Below are 17,942 nucleotides of genomic sequence, written 5' to 3' on the forward strand. Positions count from 1 at the left end.
AATTTTGGACCAAAAAAATATAATATTACTTCAATTAAGTCAGGTGACAATATATTAAAATGCACTAGCACTTTCCCTTATTTAGGGTTGTTATTTTCTAACACAGGTTCATGGCAGCCACACGCTGCCTATGCGAGGAATAAAATTGGTAAGTCAATAAATTCAATTTTATCCCTCCGACAACCCAAATTGGCTGACGTTATTACCCCCCTGCTCAATATTTACCGTACCCAATGTCATCCTACTGGGACATATGGAGCAGAAGTGTGGGGATATTGCAATATTACGTCCCTCCAATCGGCAGAAAATAGATTCTGCAGGAAGGTGCTGGGGGGAGTTCCCTGTGCCCCCACATTTATCTGTCACAGCGAATTGAGGCTGCCATACATTGTTGATTTTATTAGATCTAGGCCCGCGCTTTTTTGGATAAAAATATGGACAAACCCAGCAGCATCCTTAACACGTAGTATAGTATCTGATTGTTTATTACATGAAAGATCCCACCAAATACCATGGTTAAATGCTGTTAAGAATAGCCTGTTAAGTGTGAGACATGGCTCCTTGTTCAGTTCCCCTAATACCATTGTCCCCACTCACAAGAACAGTGTAAAACTGGCATTATACGATTTATACAAGGAGGAACGAATGAGATCCGAATTTGTAAAACCGACTGTCATTAAATATTTGCCACTTACAGAACCAGGCAATGACAATTTAAATAGGCCTTGTAGATATCTGACAACCCCGAAAGGAAGATGGAACCGGAGCCTTTTGTTCAGGTTCCGAGACGGAAGCATTGTTAACTTGCTAAGCTTCCCCCTTGGCTATAACAAAAGCTTAGAAGAGCTGGATTGTCCCTGCTCCGTAGGTGGGAAACAAAGTCTGTTGCATTATTTCTTTTTCTGTGGTCACTATAAATTATACACCCGTCATTATTTAATGCCGATTCTCCGCAAACGCAACTTAAGGGACTTTAATCTGGCATTGAGGTTCCTACAAATGTTGTCAACAGATTAGACTATTTACACTGTAAGCTGCTTTATAAAAGTCTGTGTAAGATCAAGGGCAAGTATGGAAAAAGTATAATTTAATAATGGCATTGCACTTGAATGCACATCGCACTTTATCACTTGATATAATTTGCATATAGAAACATTACTTGCGTATTTTGGATCTGTATGATTATTCTCAGGTAAATGCACTTTGTACTTACATTTTTGATTATTTGAGTAGGGGAAAAAAATTGAAATTCATGGTAAAAATCATATTAATGGACCTATGTTATTTCTTACATGTATTATGCACTTTATGATATTTACGGTGTTTTAAATCCCATTGGAAATTTGTTTTTAACTTTACAGGTTTTTATGTGTGTTTTTAATGTGTTTCATTCTGTATGTACTTTTATGGATGTATCAAAACTCCGAATAAAGATCATTTGAATTGAATTGAATTGACTTTATTCCCGTCCCACAGCATGGACTATTTAGGTTCTGGGGGAAGAGAAAATCTAATACCCCTTAGGACTTTGCATACCCACGGGCGTTCCCCCTCCGGGCGGTCCTCTATGGGAAAGTGTCCCCCACGAGATTGCTGAACGAAAGGTGTTCATCGACCTGTATGCTAAGCCCTGTGAGGCCATGTGTGCTAAACAAATTCAAGATGTTTACAACCTCTGTCCCCACGGGATCCATTTGGGGTTGAAGACACCAGCATACCCATCTAGAACATGCCTATTTGTATTGTCTGGTAGTACCATCTGCCCACGCCTTGGCGAGGAGTGTGGCAGACTCCGCTGAAATTCCCGGGACTTTCCATCGTTCCTGGTAATCCTCCATGCCATTAGCCGGAGGGATCCCGCCAGTATCTGGGGATGTGGATTGCCCTGGAGATCTCTCAGGAGATCTGGATCCAGGGGTAGAAGGTTTAAAAATTCCCAGGGATGTTCCATCATCACTGGATACCAGGCTGGCGACCTCCAGACTGGAGTGATAACAACAAGATCCGCTCCCTGCCTGCGCACTTGGGCCGACAGTCGTGTTATCATCGCAAACGGAGGAAAGCATGGGCCCGTTCCAGGCCCCATACTGGAGAAAAGCTTCAGTCGCTACTGCCAAGGGGTCTGGTCTCCAGCTGCAAAACCTCTCCACCTGAAAGTCTAGGCGGGAGGCAAAGAGATCCATTGAAAATGGGCACCAATGTCCTGAAGCCGCTGGAAGACTAAGGGGCTCAGTTGCCACAGCCTGACATCTCTCCAGTGACCAGAGTGCCAACCCGCTATCTGGTTGGCTTGGCCAGGAAGGTGTTCCGCCGTCAGGGATATGTGATTGGACAAACAGTATTCCCACAGAGACTGGGCAAGCTCCGCCAGGGCTTTTGAGCAAGTACCCCCAAGATGATTGACATAACGGACCGCCGCTACATTCTCCATCTTCAGAAGGACTGTGCACTGGACCTTGTCCTTCGTCCAGCACCTGGCATCAGTCCTAGGCAGCTGATATGAAGGGCTTGTTCCTAGGAAAACCATTTTCCTCCGGTAGATAACGCGCCGCAGCCAGTGCCGCACCCGAGCCGCTGGCGTTGGATTCGATCACCAGGTCCGTTTGGGAGACAAAAATCGCACTGCCATTCTAGGCCTTCATATTGGAGATCCACCACTTGATTTCCTCCTTTGCTTCCGCCGACAGTGGGACCCGTTGGGAGTAGGATAAACCCTTCTGGAGGTGCATTATCTTTAGGCACTTGAATGGAATGGAAGAGCAGTTCCACTATGCGGGCCAGCTGTCGTAGATTGATCTGAGATTTGGTCAGAGTTCTCCTTAGCTCGATGAGGGTCACCTCTACAGATTTGATAAAGAAACCAAGAAACTGAATGGATTGATCCGGGATCAGAGTGGACGAAAAGGTCTATGGCCATCTGCAATTGGAGGGTGAGAGCATGAGGGCATTGATTCATAAGGAGAATATCATTGAGATAGACGATTAGTCGCACTCCTTGTGCCCATAGGAACTCTTGCCACGGGTCTCATCAGCTTGGTAAAACACCAAGGGACAGACTAGAGTCCGAAAGCTAGGGAGGTGAATTTAAATACTTGGTGTCAGAAAACGCCTGTGGAGTGCAAAAAATCGGCACGCTCAGGTAGGCATATTTTAAGTTTAAACAGACCATCCAATCCGTGAGGAGGTAAATGCCCTCCATTTTGAAGTGATGATATAGAAGCCACCCATTGAACTCCTTTAGGTTGATCACTGGACGCTAGCCTCCGTCCCTCTTCTCTACTTGGAAGAGATTGCGCAGGAACCCGTTTGGGGGGGGGGGGGTGTTGAAGGTCGGGGGGTCTGAAGGTGGGGATGATAGCAGATCTCTTGGAGAAAAGAGCTATCTATAGGTCGATCAGGGCCTGCTGATCCCTTGGGAAGATCAGGGGTCGTGGGTGTGGACGGGGACCCCATAGAACTCTGTGAAACCCTTGGGCTGTTTGAAGGACCCATGTGTCCGACAACAGGGATTCCCAGTTCTGCTAGAACAATGCCAAACGACCCCCAAGCTGGAAGTTTTTCATCCCTTGGGTTCTCACCTTGTGAATTGTTGTACTTGTTGTGGCCCCTATGGCCACCCCTGCCACCTCTGCAACTGGTGTTGTTTGGTCTGGTAGAAGTTCCCGAATTTACTGATTCTTGATATTGTACCCGGCGGGATTCTCCTCCTTGGCCGGCGGAGGCAAAAACACGGGGGTTAAATAATCTTTTTATGGAGGTGTGGGCCTTATCTAGGGAATTGAATGTATTAACAAACTTTTCCAGTCCTCAGATAAACGGGTCTCTAAAAAGGTTGCCTTGGGCGACCGTGCCTACATCTGAGGTGGAAAGATCCCCCAGTTTGGGGTCGATTTTGATGCGCAAGGATCTACGGCGCTCAGTAGTGATTGCGCAGTTGGTGTTCCCCAAGAAGATTATTGCCCACTGAGCCCAGCTAGACAAGGCTTAGGGGCAGATCAGTGTGCTGGAGCCCTTCGTGTCCTCCGCCATGTCCATTAATGATTTTGTCCAAAGGTCCTGCTATGTCCAGTAGCTTGTCTTGACAAGATCGCCAGGACCTGTTGATGCCATTCTTAGGGTCGCGGACGAATTTGGCAATGAAGGTGGCCATTTCTGCATCTGTTTCCGGGATTAGGGCCACCTTCCCCTCCAAAGACAGCTGCAGGCATTCTGCCTTGAGGCAGTTCCTCATCTCCTTATCCAGGGGGTTCCTAAGCCTGCTGGCCATGTAGGAGGAAACCTTGGGGGCTAGGAACCATTCCACGGATCGCGGATGCTGTGGGTCATTCGGATCTAGTAGGGCCGCTGCCATGACAGGATTTGGGTCTGCTGGTACTGAGTCGTGAAGGGGGAACTGGTTAGGCCTACAGGGTCTGGGCTGCGCTCCGTCACTGTCAGAAGTATTCAGGAGTCATCCCCGTCCCCTGGAGTACCTTGGGGGGTATGAGACTGGGGGGGTCCCGAAGAGCGCCCTGACCTGAAGGTTCTTGAATGGGCCGGGCATCCATAAACGCCTTCTTCAGGCGCTCAAAAGCGTCCAGATCTACCCCTGACCCCTCTGTGCGCTTACGTTTATCTGAGTTGGGCTTGGTGGGGTTCCCAGGAGGTAAAGCTGCTCGGGGCCCCGACATGTCTTCCCTCTGGTTGAGGGGTTTCTGGCATTGGGCTTGCAATGCCATGCGTCTCTTCTCCAGGGGGGCCACTGTGAGAAGTTGGCCTGGCATATGATGTCCACTATTCTAGTGGGCACCTTGCACCAGTCCAAACGACCCTTATTGATGGTAGGTTTAAGACAACCTTTATAGAAAGCTATCCTAGTGGTAGCTGTGGAGAGCAGCCTTCAGGCTAAGTCTTGAAAGAATGTAAAGCAGCTTGTTTTACCAGTCTATAATCTCTTGAATAATCAAATGAAAGTACACCACACAAGGTATATATCAAATATATATATATATGTGTTTATTCTAAACACAACCCCTCTAGTCTCTTAATGAGGCTAGAGGCAAAAGTACAATACAAGAACTTTAAATAGCACACAGTAAATAGCACAGTATACGTTTTGCCATAGGGGCCTCACAAACCATATACTAAAATAGTGGTATAAGAACCATGTGAGGGATAGAAGTGAGGCCTAGGTCCTCTAGAACCGCTGGGGCAACCAGGAACCACCCAAGGTAGGTTCGCAGGAGACTCACGGGGGACATGTGCAGTGTTTAAACACGGCCGCGAATCACCATTGACCTCTATGGAGAAAGTTTACGTTAGAATTTTAGAGTTTAAGGACACTTGGGAGTGGACTGCGGTGAAACCCCCTTAGACTAGGACACTTCGAGAGTCAAGACCCATGGGGGCACCGGAGTACTCGTGTTACCTCACCCAGGGAAGCCGGGTGCATAGGTGTCTTTTCGTGTCTGGTTTCGTCGTCGTTTCCAATGGAGAGCGGCAAAAAAGTGCTGCAGGCGGCTAGAAGAAAAGTGTCCGGGTGGATCCAAGGGTGGATCGGAGATCTGAAAAACCTGAAAGCAGAGGGGACAGAGTCGGGGTCACTAGCCAGTGACCAGGATGGCGACAGGAAGATGCCAGGGGGAGAGGTGTGGCGCAGCGACCAGGGCGACTGACGCTGGAATCTGGGGACCACGGTTCGATCCCCGGCTCCGGCGGCAGGGTAGCCCAGCACCATGTGACTCTGGGCAATAGCTCGCTTAATCTTCCCGACGGCCCCCAGCGCCTAGAGACCCTTACGGGTGATTGTGCGCTTTACAAATGTGGACTTTACTTTACTTTACTTTACCAGCCGATGTCGGGTGCTTTAAGGTGAAGTAGGTGAAGTTTGACTCTTCAACCACGAGGACCAGGAGGTGTCGATGAGGACCAGGAGCTGGATTCAAGCTGTCCCACGAAGGATGTAAAGTGCGGCAGCGTCGGAATCCAGATGGGACCCAACAAGCCTTGGCAACAGCAACCCACGCAAGATGACCAGATTGGCTTTGGTGCAGACCAACAAGGTCTGAGGGGCTCACCCTTTGGACGTTTGGAGCCACCAGGAAAGCTCAAGAAGCAAAGGATTGTCCTTCGTGGGGACCCACTAGCCAACAGACTAGAGATCGCGAAGGAGCCTCGAGCTGCGGTGAAGAAAAGCGGGCCCACGGAACACTCGTGGAGTGTAGGCCTCTCAGCTTCGGTGCAAAAGGTGCTCGGGGCAAGGGCAACAAATAGCCCAATGCACAACTTCGGGAAGTAGGTGCACTTGCAAACTCGCAGGATGTCCAAGCGTTCCGGTCCCACGTCTCTCATGATAGCTACAGGTCTCGGCTTTGCTGGGGACTCGTGTCATCCTCGGAGATCTCTGGAAGTCCGTGTCCTGTGTCGCAGATTCTTCGGGATCCGGCGGGAGCCTCGAAAATGCAGACCGGCAAGATGCTTCTTTGGTGCCTGTTTGAACAGGGAGGTCACTCCTTGACCTCAAGGGAGATTTCTACCGTCTTCCAGTTGATATGGAATGTCGAAGGTCCAAGATTTCGTCTTCAGAGTTTCGTCCAGGGTAATCTAAAGTCCTAGGGAATGGGATCCTATACTTATACTAAGTTTAGGGGATGGACTAACTCTTTGGCCCCACCTATGGGAGGACCTGGGGAGGGGGTGGTTACACCCCTTCACCTTTGTCCAGTTTCGCGCCAGAGCTGGGGCTGAGTGCCCCAGCAACCAGTTTGAACTGGGAGATGCATGGAGCACCTTGTGTGCCCCAGGCAGTGTCTGAAAAGCATTCACTGAATGCAACCCACCCTGCCCCAATACACTAAAGCCTGTCTGGGGAGGTGCTGGCACCTCCCTGGACAGGAAACCTATTGTCCAGGCTTCCCCTGCCGGAGTTTCGTCCAGCAGCAGGAGGTCAGACTCGTGTCTGTGGCAGCAGCATCCATTTTGTGATGCTGAGGCTCTTTTAAACATTTACCGGGTGTAACCGTGTGTACGTGTCTTCTCCCTCTAGAAGGGTGGAATTCTACCCCCGCCACCAGAACTGGCGGGGGGTAGGATTCCAAAGTGTTTGACACCAAACACGACATGTTTTGATAAAGCCAAACCAAAGTTAGCATTAACCGTGAGGATTATAATGCACTTAAGAGTATGTGGTATGGTCATATCACAGAACAGCTAAAAAGGAAGGGTTTCCGAAAGCTGCAGAGGGGCTCAGCTCATGCTAGGGCACCCTCTCACACACAACCAAGCACTCTGCCTTCAGGATTGTCAAGGCCTGCCATAGGAGTGACTTGTAGATTAATATGTGTCTGTTGTAAATGGTGGATATCAGTATACTATATCCCAGTAAGGGGTGCTTACACCACCTTACCCAGGTTGCAAGTGCAGACCTGTGGTGCCATTTTGGAAGGCTTCCCAGGGGTGGCATAATACATGCTTCAGCCCCTGGTAGGCCTCTGGGATACCTATACCCTGGGTACCTAAGGTACCATATACTAGGGACTCACAAGGTAACTCAATAACCAATCTGGTATGTACCTAAAGTACATGGAATCCATTTTAGAGAGAGAGCCTGGGGCCCTGAATAGCAGGATCCCAGTCCATCTAAGTCGAACACCAGGCAAAAAGTGGGGGGAACCATATAGTCAGTTTCCACCTTCCTACAGCCACCACCTGTGATACAGCCTTCATAATGCAGTCATACATTACCTCGCAAAAGTGATTGATTGGGAGGTAAGTAACTTCCTTCTATTCCATGTGCTCTTCACTCTCAAAGTTCTCCATTGGTATAGCTTGAGGCAGTGGGGCAAGCTGGCCAGGTGGAACCTAATGTATGTCCCTGTGACGGGTTTAACGGTCAAAAGGGTGTAATTGTGGGACTTTCTCCATTTATTTTCTAGGGAAGAACAGTAATCTGCCTGGGACTGTCCCACTAGCGTGTATTAATTATCTTACCCGAATACGGGTGTCTGTCTCCAGGCAGGCGCTCGCTTGCACACGTCAAGAATGCTATCTGTAGCAGGGCAGATGCTGCCTGTTAAAATAAAGTATCCTGTCGAGTAGTAGTAAGATAATTATTTATTGAAGAATCCAAGCATAGATATGCAGCACCAACTGTACAGCAGGGAAGTCAGATCTGGAATGCCAGATCTGACAAGAGACAGACATCACCACATTCTTATGACATAGCTAGGTTCCAGACTAACATGGCAACCTTTAACTTTGCTCAAGATTACAACACATCCCCCCTCAATAAAGAAACAAGAAAAGAATGGAAAACAAAATGATAAAAATTTAATAAAAAGGAAAGTGCAACAACCCTGTAAGTAGAAGAGAGAAAATTAATTTGTAATAAAGAAATATATATGATGCCAAGCAAAGGAACAATGTTAAAAGGCCTACACTATGATAAAACATAGTCCTTTAACTTAACAGGCAGATTTTTGCTTCTTTTTGGAGAAAAGCCCTCTTTGCAACTGACATTCACACAATATCGGGAATCTCCACAGGAGACAAAGGTGCAAAGTTGGGAACACGAGACGTATCATTAGAAGCACATAGCACACAGTTTTTTACAGCATCTTCAGTTATGTGGTCCATATTGGGCCACCAGTATCTTTCCCTCACCCTGGCTATGGTGAGACTTTTGCCCAAGTGTCCTTCATGGGCAATATTTATTTTCCTGTTCCTGAATTCCACAGGAATAATTAATCTATCACCTCGCATCAAATTTCCTCCATAAAATGACAGATCCTCCCTCACAGACCAATACGATTTCAACTCCTGGTCTAACGCTTTATAGTCGGGCCAACCTTGACTTGTCCACAGCCTGAGAGAAGAAAGAATGTCGTCTTTCTTCACACCATCCAACCATTCTTCTCCCGACAAGTTTGGCTCAGGCACCCAACAAACATTCTCTATGTCAGACTCACTCTGCTCACACTCAACTGGTAACCGTTAAAGACAGTCAGCAGACTTATTATTGCTACGAGGTATGTGTTGTACACGGACATTATATTCCTGTAGACCCTTACTCCAGCGCTTAAGTCTAGGCGTAATATGCTCACTATGACGGCAAGAAAAAATTTGAACCAAAGGACGATGATCTGTTTTGACCAGGTAAGGAATGTCCCAAAGATAACATCTAAAATGTTGGATGGACTAAAACACACTCAAAGCCTCTCTCTCAATGCATGAGTAATTTACTTCCGCATCTCTCAGTGCTCTAGAGGCAAAGGCAACAGTTCTCTCTTCACCATCAATAATTTGAGAAAGGACTGCTCCCAGCCCCCTGAGACTGGCAACGGTGGTTAAAACCGTCTTCCTGTTGGCATCAAAATGCCCTAAGGTTGGTAACTTCCCAATCTCAGTTATGATGTCAAGAAATGCTTTTTCACAATCCTCAGTCCATAAAAAATGTGTACCCTTCTTAAGTAACGCCCTGATAGGTTCAGTCACACTCGCAAATCCCTTCACAAACTTTGAATAAAACTCGGCCAGGCCTAGAAATGACCTGACTTGATCCTTATCTTTGGGCGCAGGAGCTTTCACAATACACTCTGCAAGTTCTAACTTGGGCTGAATTCCGCCACCAGAGATTACGTGTCCCAAATAAGTGACAGATCTCACCCCAAAGCGACATTTCTGCTTCTTCAGAGTGAGTCCTTTCACTTTCAACTTCTCTAAGAGAGACATCAGAGTGGCGTAGTGCCCACCTTCATTCTTCCCATATACCAAAATGTCGTCCTGAAAGAACATGATATTAGGTACCCCTTTCAGAACCAACTTCATCACCCTCTGGAAGCATGCCGAGGCTAAACCAAAAAGCATCCTTAGGAAACGGTAAGCCCCCAGAGGCGTCACAAAAGACGTTAGATGTCTCGAGTCCTCATGAAGAAGAATCTGGTGATATGCGGATGATAAGTCCAGTACACTAAAAATTTGCGCCCGCTTGAGCATACTAAGAGATTCTGAAATGTTCGGTAAAGGTTGGCGATCCACCCATATCCACTCATTAAGTCCCCTCAAATCCACACACATCCTAACACCAGCACCACCATCCTTCGGGGCCAAAACAATGGGGGCCAACCATTCTGACACTTCTATTTCTTCGATAATTCCCAGATTTAAAAGTCTTTTCAGCTCAGACTCCAACGGTGCCATCATCATGTTGGGCACCCTTCTGACTTTGTGTACACAGGGTACAGCCCTCTCCTTAAGAATGATTTGATGCTCAAATCCTTTAAGGCATCCCAAAGTATCTGTGAAAACTCCAGGAAAATTTTCAAAATACTAAGTCTTGACTTTTACAATCAAGATCCACCAACATGACCTGATCCTTGGGATCCTTTGCACTATCATGGAGTATGATACCCAAGTCACGTTGATGCCTCCACCCCAAAAGATTATCTCCTCTCAGCTACATAGACTTTGCCCATAGTTTCCCTACCTATGAATTGGATATTAGCTTCAACATAACCAAGTACATTGATCTTAGCACCACCATAGCTAACAGGGTTTATATCAGGTGGTAACAACATCATACTGTCCAAACCTACGTCTTCGTCCCATTGCTTATTACCCACCATTGTAAACGGTGACCCAGAATCAGCCAAGACTTCAAAGTCATAACCATCGACAGAGATACCACATTCAGGCATCACAATTTTCCCACCATCAACAACCTTTTCACTGTCGCCAACATTTGGAATGACGGTACGCACAGTCTCAGTTCCCTTCTCTGTATTGCGAGTTTTGATAGAAGACCTACAAACACTAGCATAGTGTCCTTTGACACCACACTTATTGCAAATAGACTCCTTGGCGAAGCAATGAGGGTAATTAGAGAAGTGTGAAAAACTTCCACACCTGAAACATTTTGGTTTGGGAAATTCTCCAGAAGTTTGTCATTAGTACTACCATTATAGAAGGAACGGTTTTCACGGTCTGCTGTGGTTGGTAAACTCTTGGAAGCAGAACGTAGTCGTACATCTTTTTCCAAAGTCTTATGTTTCTCAACAGGTGAGACTTTAGCAACATTGTCACAACTGTCATAAACTTCACTGTCAACCAGGACATGAACATCACTTTTCACTTCTTTTTTTTTTCTCTCCGCCTTTACTCATATCCTTTACCCAAGTAGAAGTATTCTCCATTCCTTCCACAATAGCAGCAGCTTCAACCAATGGTAGATTTTTTGATTAAGAGTTTTTCTTGGACCCGAGTGCTTTTGGTGCATCTCCCTAACTGATCCCTGACAAGAGAATCAGAGAGCTCACCAAACCCACAAGTCCTTGCTAAGGTCTTAAGAGATGAAACATAACTTCCAACACGTTCAGTGGGTCCTTGAGACCTAGTAAAAAATGTATGTCTCTCCAATACAACATTTATCCGAGGACCAAAGTATTTTTCTAACATAGTCATGGACATCTCAAATACATCGGTAGGTTCACCATCTCCACCACCAACAGGGATAAGGTCCATGCTTTCATAGATATTTCTTCCCTCTACACCCAGATTGTGTAGAAGAATAGCTTGTTTTCTGAATGCAGAAAACTTCTCTCCTCGAATTGTGACTATATAAGAGTCAAAGAGGCTTCTCTTCCAGGGAAGAATTGGATCACCTTCTTCTGATAAAAAAGGTGGTGGTTGTGACATACTTGATGTGGTAGCCATGGTTACGAAGACAATTAGAAAAAACAAAGTTGTGTAAGGAACAAGAAAAATATGAATACTGTTGTCAATGAGAGTAATATGGAGGAGAACAAAAGTCACCAAAGTCACTGTTGCAATATAGCACTGTCCAGTTACACCATAATATCCTTGTATGAATATTACAAGAATTGTGTTAAAACAGCATAAAAGCGAAAGCCACTGCTGTAATGTTAACTAAAGTCACTCCTGTAATGTAGCACTGTCCAGCTTCATCATTAATATCTTTGTGTGAAGAATTGTACTTAAAACGGCATAAAACAAAAGTCACTGCTGTAATGTAAAAATATAGTACTGCCCAGCCTCACCGTGAATATTGTTGCGTGGTATCTAAGTTGTATATATAAGTGCTGTACACGACCGTTCCATGCCGGTAAACTTCTCAATTACAGCAAAAATATAACCAAGGCAATCTAAAATGGCTGCATGCTGCGTAGTCACGGCATTAATGTGTGTCGGAATGCAGCGTGCGGTTCAGTGATGCATCCAACTTCGAGAGAACCCACGCTGCGTAGTCACAGTGTCACCTCAAACTGGAGTGCAGCGTGCGTTCCAGCTGATGAAGACAGCCACGGAAGCGCGATGAGGGCAAATGTCGACTCGATAAGCAACCGTTAACGGTGAGCCATGAAATGCCCTAGCGCTTGTTGAAAATTTGTCTTTTGGGTGTAAAACTCATAAGAAACTCAGTTTTTAGATAACGATCGTCGGTAGGCTTGACGGTTTTTCTCTTGATGATGTAAGTCCAGGTTGAGCGCAGGCAGTCTGGGACAATAACAGGGGAGTTGGTGCTGAAGGCGCATGTCCCCAATCAGGTTAAAATCACCTTGCCGCCAGTGTTAAAATAAAGTATCCTCTAGAGTAGTAGTAAGATAATTATTTATTGAAGAATCCAAGCATAGATATGCAGCACCAACTGTACAGCAGGGAAGTCAGATCTGACAAGAGACAGACATCACCACATTCTTATGACATAGCTAGATTCCAGACTAACATGGCAACCTTTAACTTTGCTCGCGATTACAACACTCCCTTAGCTAGCAACAGACAGACTCGAAGAGGCCAATGACCTCAGCAAACCTTCCCCGTGTCAGTTTCCTCCGCCATCCGCGCTTCACTAAAAACAGTGAACGAGACGCATAGCGGGGGGGTTGGGGGAGTAGAGACGCACGGAGCATGTTGACAGAAGAGCGCGAGTGCTCAGTTGAGAATGACCGCGTAGGAGATATGTGAGGCTCCCGCAGTCCCTGAAATAGAGAAAAGTTAGCAATTCACCAACAAAACAATCCAGTACGTGGTACAAGGCGTGGTTAAATCGCGAGTGTGAAATTCCTTAGTAAAACACCAGAAATATTGTACACTATGCACAATAAGGGAAACCGAGAGGACCTATCTGGTTGCTGCTTGAGTAGCGGAGAAAGAGGAAGGAGCGTCCGCGGGGACTGTTATACAAGCAGAGGCGTCCTGATTGGATAGACTGTTTTCTCTTTGATTCTCCCAATGTACCATTGGAAATGTAGTTTGTTCCCATGTCTTGTACTTTGATAAAAGGCTTCTGTGAATAAAAGCGGGGAAAGGAAAAGCCTAATCCTGGCCTCCGTGTCCTGCCATAGTATTCAATCTCCCCACCCCCCACTTCCAAGGCATTACATATCATTGGCCCAACATACCTCAGTAATCACCTTTGCATGCATAAATCTTCCAGATACATCCATACTCCGACTTGCAGATATCCCACACATATGGAAAACCAGATCAAGGGGTCGAGCCTACTCCTACATCACCCCTAAAGCGTGAAACAACCTGCTGTTACGCATAAGAGCCGCCTTCTCATTTCTCGAATTCCATAAGAAGCTGAAGACCTGGCTTTTGAAGTAGTTGCACTAGGCCAAAGGTTTGGCTAGACTCGCACTTGCTTGATCGCTATCGTAGGGTTAATCAGAGTAAGTATATGGTCTCGACCATTGTCTTCGTAGAAGGAAAATTCCTTGAAAACCAGATATTACACAAAAGCCTTGTTCAGATAGTCTTGAGGAGACCTATCACTTGACTGACTATAATGGCCAGTTCTCTACTGTCCGTACAGACATTGACTTGTCTTTTTCAGCTACACATTCTTCCTGTGATCCTCACTGTCCTCTACTAAGGTGGGCAGTGCTCTTCAGCTACACATTCTTCCTGTGATCCTCACTGTCCTCTACTAAGGTGGGCAGTGCTCCTTGCATAAAAGATATACACTGGATATGCCACTGGGTTGTCAGTTTATACTGAATCTAGGAGCTGTTGCTTGAATCCAAGTCAATATGCCCCAAACCTTTGGTAAAAGTACATTCCGAAAATGCATGTTTTTTTTCAGGCTTGCTACAACTCCATGACCGTCGGGGGAAATAGTGGGGGGGCGGGATTCACTCTTGTTTGCATATTGGGCTCCAGAAAACTCTGACCATGCAGGTACTGTAGCTGGGGGTCTTCTCTTTAACAAATTAGCTAGTGCAGCCTGTTTAATGGCACATGGACATTGCATCAGGCAGGGACATTCAGTCCTTCCGGTGTGTTTGTTTGTTAAACGGCTAGCAGCAGAGAGTTGACAATGGTGTGGTGACTTATCTGGAATTTTATTATCTGGATATGGCCTTCCAGGTCCTAAAGTGGCAAGCTTTTGCCCTTGGCCTGTATGACTGGTTTGAAAACCTTGTGAGGGGCCTAGATAAGGGTTCATTATTGCCCCTTAGATTAAAGCAACCCAGTCCAATTGAACACCTCCCCCTTGCTAATTCTACAAGCGCAATGACTTCAGAACCCATTTTTTATCAAAAGTATATCCTTTCAGATCACCATAAAGCAACAACAGTAGTATGCTACCAGCTGATTCAACCCATCATTCGCATAACCAAGGAAAAAGCTGTCTGCCCTTAAAGATGACTTCAAGGTCATCACAACTGCTTGAAACGCCTTTTTACAATTTTCACAACCCTTGCAATTGCCTCTGGCTGACTGCAAGGGAGCTAGAATGTATTCACTTTGGAACATATCAGATTGATAAAGCTGCTTTCTAAATTAAATATATAGCACTTACTGGGTCGTCTACTAGGAGATAATTGGTGCCTGTGCTGGCTTGTGCTTATTGAGAGCACTTCTGAGCTTTCTATTGGCAGTTCTATGGTAGCTTCACTTGACTGGAGTCTTAAGTCGACCTGAGACGTGTTATGGATACTTTGTTCTAGTCCACCAATTGCTGGCTGGAAGTGTCATGCTCAGTGACGAGTGAGTATGTGATTTCTGGTGCTGAGACTTCTGCAGACTATGCACTGATTGCTCACACACCCCTTATGATGGTAAAATGTCCTCTGGCAGTTACAGATTGCCTAGGTCTGGTGTTGCTTGTTGTGTGGCATCTTTAAGCTGTGTTGATGTATGGTAGATTTTGTCTTTCAGATGTTTGTGTATGATGTACTTTGGTTGCAATTGATGGGGCGATGTGGCACTCAATTACATGGCAACCATTGCATCTTGGATACTCTGTCTAATTGTGCTGTTGGATATATGTGGGTGTAATTGGCATGTGATTTGGATTTATTCTGTTGGGTTTATCTAGATGGTGTAAATGTAGCTAGAGGCGCAATAGTGCAGTGTACGTTTTTTTCACACAAGTGTGCAACGTGAATCCACGTGGTGACCTGAGCATAACCTGTGCAACGTTTCAAATGCCGAAGATCCTGCCGACTGCTTCAGATATAAGCCATATGAATAAAACTGTACTCTGTCCAAAGAAGCCATTACATTGGTTATTTATTTCATTCTAGAAGTTGTGCTTTTAACTTTTCGGCTAATATCCATTCCCGTATAACGCCCATTCTCACATACCGTCAAGTGAACAAGTCAATGCATTGTTGCGCCTTTGCTCAAACAATAGGCAGTGTTAATGAAAAAGTGTTCAGCATCCTTGCTGCATGCCCTTCGTGGGCGAGCTGAAGCTGTAAACTACTTTCAGTTTTGTGGTAATAAAATGCTGTTGCTTAGTGAATATGGGAGCCTGTATTGTTTATTGCCAAATCCTGTCGTGTAGGATAAATATATGCTAACATATTTTTGTTAAGAGCAACGCTGTTGGTCTTTGTGGAATGCGTATTGCTTATATGTGCATTTGTGTTTTTCAACAAAATGTGTTGTTTCCTGAGCAGCAATTGTGATCAGATCGGATCTTTGCTTTGTGTTTTTTTTTTTTAGCTCTTTTGCATGTGAAATGAACATTAAATTCATTGGCACTAATTACCTATTTTTTCCTTCTCGTTTTACATAGGATGTCTGGTTTTGGAGAAATTGATCATTCTGTTATGCTTCCCACGAGCAAGAAACTTGTTGAGCCATGTTCTAATGCAGCTGCTTCTCTGCCTGTTCCTGAATGTGCCATTTGCCTACAGTCGTGTGTGCACCCAGTCAGTTTACCATGCAAACATGTCTTTTGCTACCTGTGTGTGAAGGGAGCTTCCTGGCTTGGAAAGCGATGCGCCCTGTGCCGCCAAGAGATTCCCGAGGACTTCCTTGACAAACCAACCTTACTGTCTCCAGAGGAACTGAAAGCAGCAAGTAGAGGGAATGGAGAGCAAGCATGGTATTATGAGGGCAGGAATGGATGGTGGCAGTATGACGAGCGCACAAGCCGAGAGCTAGAAGACGCCTTTACAAAAGGCAAAAAGAACACAGAAATGTTGATTGCTGGGTTTTTGTATGTGGCAGATCTAGAAAACATGGTACAGTTCCGGCGCAATGAGCATGGCAGGCGACGCAAAATCAAGAGGGACATAATAGACATCCCAAAGAAGGGAGTTGCTGGTCTTCGTTTAGACTGTGATTCTGCATCTCTCAATTTACCAAGAGAAAGTTCGGCTGATGGAGCAGACAGTTCAGTTTCACAGGGAGCCATATCCGCACAGCCAGTGCAGGCTGCATCTACTGGTCGGACCTTGACATCCTTCGGGGGACAGCCTACAAGTCCAGTGACTCCACCTGCCGATGCAAGCACCTCCTTAGAGACCTCGTTTGAAAACTTGCAAATAAATTCTGAGGGACTACCCTCCCCGAATAATAGAGGTGAACCTGAAGAGGACAGAAATCTGTTTTCTGACAGGATACTGCCTTCTGATATTTCTCAGGAGGAAACTGAATCTGATGCTAGTAGTGATAGTGAGGATATATCAGCTCACCTTCAGCTGCACATGTCATCAACCCAACAGAGACTATTATCCTCAGATGCAAACCCAACAGTGCAAGATAGAGGTGGCACAAGTGGTGGGCAAGCAAGGGGCAGCGTAAGATCTAGAAGACCAGATGGCGAGTGCACAGTGACTGAGGTCTAAGTGTTGGACTTGCAGAAGGAAATCTTGTAAATTGCCTACACTTATTAGCATTGCACTCAACTAGCTGTGTTTTGTAAAGGGATAAGAGCATGCCCTTTGACTAAAATGATTCACCTGTTTCCAGCTATAAGGCAATTTAAATTTAAGACACTTGAAGTAGCTATTTCCTGCTTTCTTAATGTCTTTCATGTTTCGACCTACTTGGCACTCCCGTGACCCAAGTATTTTTTCTTAATGTATCCATCCCTGCATGTACACTGACCGCCTCATTATCTGACTGTTGAGTGTGTCTTAATTCATTCTGCATGGGTTGGTATATGAAAGGACCACTTAAAGCATATGGCAGTGTGCAGTATTTGGGAGCTGGGTAGATGATAACATTAATGAGTCATAGATGTGAGTTTGGAATAATGACGTGTTTAATAGGCAAGTGATACCCATTTTTATTAAATTCTACTGGCAGCAAACACTGTACTTATTTAAATGAAAATATGTGTTTTGCTGCAAATCTTTGTCTAACTCCTCTTCGTGGCCCTGTATTTCTTGCATATGTTTTGAAGTCGTAACCCTGTATGTTTTGTTTCAGGTGTTTCCTTAATAAGTCTTGGTTTAATACAAGATTTTTAACTTAATAAAGACTTCATTTTGTCAGGAGCAGTGTGGTATGTTTTTACTTTTGAGGTACGTCCATGATGTTAACTCTAAGCACTTAATGGACGTACACAGAGTTGAAGGTGACCACCCACTGTATAAAAATGGTAAGCATAAGCCAGCACATGGAGGTTTTCATGTATTTTTGAGGGGCACACTGAAAGACTTGCTGTTAACTTGGCTTTTTCAGGTGGTTTACCCCTAGACATT

At 45.5% G+C, this 17,942-nt stretch overlaps 1 protein-coding gene across 1 annotated transcript in view; it reads left to right on the plus strand.

Annotated features, from left to right (window-relative positions):
* The window catches only part of RNF146 (ring finger protein 146), an 83,960-nt gene extending 66,225 nt beyond the window's left edge, over nt 1-17,735 (plus strand). The window contains exon 2 of the mRNA XM_078648886.1: nt 16,025-17,735. Within this exon, the coding sequence (XP_078505012.1) occupies nt 16,026-17,081 (1,056 nt within the window). The 5' untranslated portion in view covers nt 16,025 and the 3' untranslated portion in view covers nt 17,082-17,735. The remainder of the gene's footprint in view (nt 1-16,024) is intronic.
* Nucleotides 17,736-17,942: the final 207 nt, after the last annotated feature.

Source organism: Lissotriton helveticus, chromosome 6 (assembly GCF_964261635.1).
Source record: "Lissotriton helveticus chromosome 6, aLisHel1.1, whole genome shotgun sequence".
Lineage (NCBI taxonomy): Eukaryota > Metazoa > Chordata > Amphibia > Caudata > Salamandridae > Lissotriton > Lissotriton helveticus.